Below are 2,521 nucleotides of genomic sequence, written 5' to 3'. Positions count from 1 at the left end.
TGCTCCTGTTGTATCATGACCCGTTTCTAATACTCTGGTGGCCCCAGAAATCTGCTGAGGTAAGAGAACAGTGCCTTCTTTTAGATGCAACAAAATGTACAGTTTACTTTAAATACTGAATATCCTTCAGTATTATTTTAAATGCCAATAATGAACAATACATGTGGTATCTTTTTATTATTTTTATTATTAAGGACCAAAACTATTTAAAGAACACATCTTACAGTGTATGGACCCTCTTTAAATATTTTTCTCTGTGTTGTACATTTTTATATCTTGCACTGCCTCTGTATTGTCAAGCATGTGAAGCCCTTCATTCCCACATACAGTACTACAGACAAAATATAAAAAGATTACGTTTCTGTATACATCAAAATATAGGACATTGATACAGGTCTGTTAAAAGTCATGAAAAAAGAAGAGATAATTTACCCTGCATCCATGAGACAGACCTGAACGTCATTATAGTAAAGTAGATAGATCGTTTTACTTCTACGTTGGTAAATTTGCAAAACAATCTCACGGTATTCTTAAATTATTTTGAAATTGCCTTATTTCCAGAAGCACAAACTCACATACAGTATTACATCAAAATCATAGAGGAATGGTTTGAATGTACTCTAGATTGAGAAAGGCCTTGTGAAGGTCCCATGATTGAAATGACCTGCAGCTGCTGAAAGACAAGCACAAGCTAGTACTCCACAAGTCACCAATGAAGCACTACTGCATGTGGGAAGCGAACTGAGGTATGTGAATAAAAGTCTTAATTTCTTCTGTGAACATCCCCATTTTTTGACGAGATTCCAAACAAACCTGGAAATAGTTGCTTCTAACTTGTGAATGCAAGATTCTTAAAGTCAATTTTAAGAATGTATTCAAACAGGTTTTACATACTTGTTTTTGTGTTTGAGGGTGCTCATTACTCAACAAGTGACCAGAGTCAAGACACAAACTGTATTTGATTAAAAAGTTATTTTGTGTGCAGGTTGGTGGAAGATGGCAATGATGACAGTTTGGATGGCAATTCTAATGACTTATGGAGCTTCTTTAGGAATTGCAAAGGTAGTTTACTGCACAAGCTGAGTGTTCTGTACTGACATCTGTTGGTAAATCTCTTTTATTGCCTCATGTTGTCTATAATTGATTTGCAGAACTCTACTGAGCCTGGGTTAAAAGGTCAAGTTCCACTGGATCTGGCTCAGAATGCTGTTGATGATATGTACACTGGTTGCCAAGACAAGATGGAGAAAAAAGTGAAGAATGAATATCTGATGAATGAGAAAAACAAAGACAAGAATTTTACACTGGCCTGGGTTGAAGCAGAGAAATACTTTAACAAAAAATGGAAGGGTAAAAAGCGACCTTCTACTGCACTGGGGAAAGAACAAATCATGGCTATTTATATTTATACCCTTGACAAACCAAAAATCTATATGGATTTCAATGATGCAGTGCGGACCCAGAAATCTAAGTACAAGACTACATTTAGGTATCACACACTTCACTTTTTCCTGACTAACGCCATTCAAACTCTCAACGCTCGCAAACCTCAAGCAGAACGATGCCTGACTGGCTTCCGCAGAGTCAAAACCCACTTCAGCCAAGATGTTTTAAACAAGGGGATTCGCTTTGGCTCTTTTACCTCCAGTTCAATGGGCTGGTATCCCAGTGCTGATAGATTTGGAGACAAAACATGCTTTGAGATTCTCACATGTTATGGAGCAGACATCTCACTGTACTCTAAGCTTGGAGAATCGGAAAGGGAGGCCTTAATTCCTCCTTATGAAGTCTTTAAAGTGACAAAGATAGAGAAGAGATCTGACTGGAAGAGTCTTCCATGTGAGGTGGTCTATAAAGTGAAGAGTATAGGAAAAACTCTGTCCAATTTGAATTGTGCTCTTTTCTAAAATAACCAGTGTTTAAGAAACAAATAATAAAAAAGAAAAGAAAAATAATACTGAATGTTGAGTTGCACCAGATTGGTGATTGCACATAATTTTCGAAAATGTATTTGGACATTGATTTGTATAATTAAATCAAGGCATGGTGATATTCTGAGAGTTGTGTTTATATTGGCAGGCTCTGCCAACAACCTGTTAGTTAATACCCTTTCAAAGTCCTTAATACCCAGAGATGAAGAGTTTGTGAAAATGGATTATTTAAGTATCTGCAAATCTTATAGTGCAGATTTGTCATCTGCATTTGAGGAAAAACAATGGTAAACAAAATCCTGTCAAAAGTATAACATGTAATAAAATATAAGCTAGTGACCACCTTCCTACATCCTAATTGCATTGCTAAGCAATGAGGTAGGTAATTGAGTGAAACATGTTAACTAAAAATCATAGAGTAATGTAACAAGTGTACCCTGTCTGACTCTACTGAGCTGTTTAATCTGACACAGTATGTGTGACTTTCCTTTATTATATCGACTGTTGACCATATAAGTGTACCCTCTCAGAATGATTACTTAACATATGCGCTGAGTTTATTTGAATAAATAACCTGTTATGGAGGTTTT

General features: G+C 36.1%; 1 protein-coding gene across 1 annotated transcript; it reads left to right on the top strand.

The window, feature by feature from the left end:
- Nucleotides 1-996: 996 nt before the first annotated feature.
- On the top strand, nt 997-1,907 carry LOC133996769 (ecto-ADP-ribosyltransferase 5-like). The gene is made up of 2 exons (XM_062436375.1): nt 997-1,072; nt 1,183-1,907. Exons 1-2 carry the CDS (start codon nt 997-999, stop codon nt 1,905-1,907), a joined length of 801 nt encoding a protein of 266 aa, XP_062292359.1.
- Nucleotides 1,908-2,521: the final 614 nt, after the last annotated feature.

The sequence above is a fragment of the Scomber scombrus genome, chromosome 2 (genome assembly GCF_963691925.1).
Source record: "Scomber scombrus chromosome 2, fScoSco1.1, whole genome shotgun sequence".
Lineage (NCBI taxonomy): Eukaryota > Metazoa > Chordata > Actinopteri > Scombriformes > Scombridae > Scomber > Scomber scombrus.
Note: the sequence above shows the minus strand (reverse complement) of the source record. Positions and strands in the feature narration are given on the sequence as shown.

Bases quoted from the DNA above. Each gene is read 5' to 3' on its own strand.
- LOC133996769 (XM_062436375.1), top strand. From the start codon at position 997: ATGGCAATGATGACAGTTTGGATGGCAATTCTAATGACTTATGGAGCT. The intron at 1,073-1,182 runs GCACAAGCTGAG...TAAAAGGTCAAG, and splicing joins AATTGCAAAGGTAGTTTACT to TTCCACTGGATCTGGCTCAG.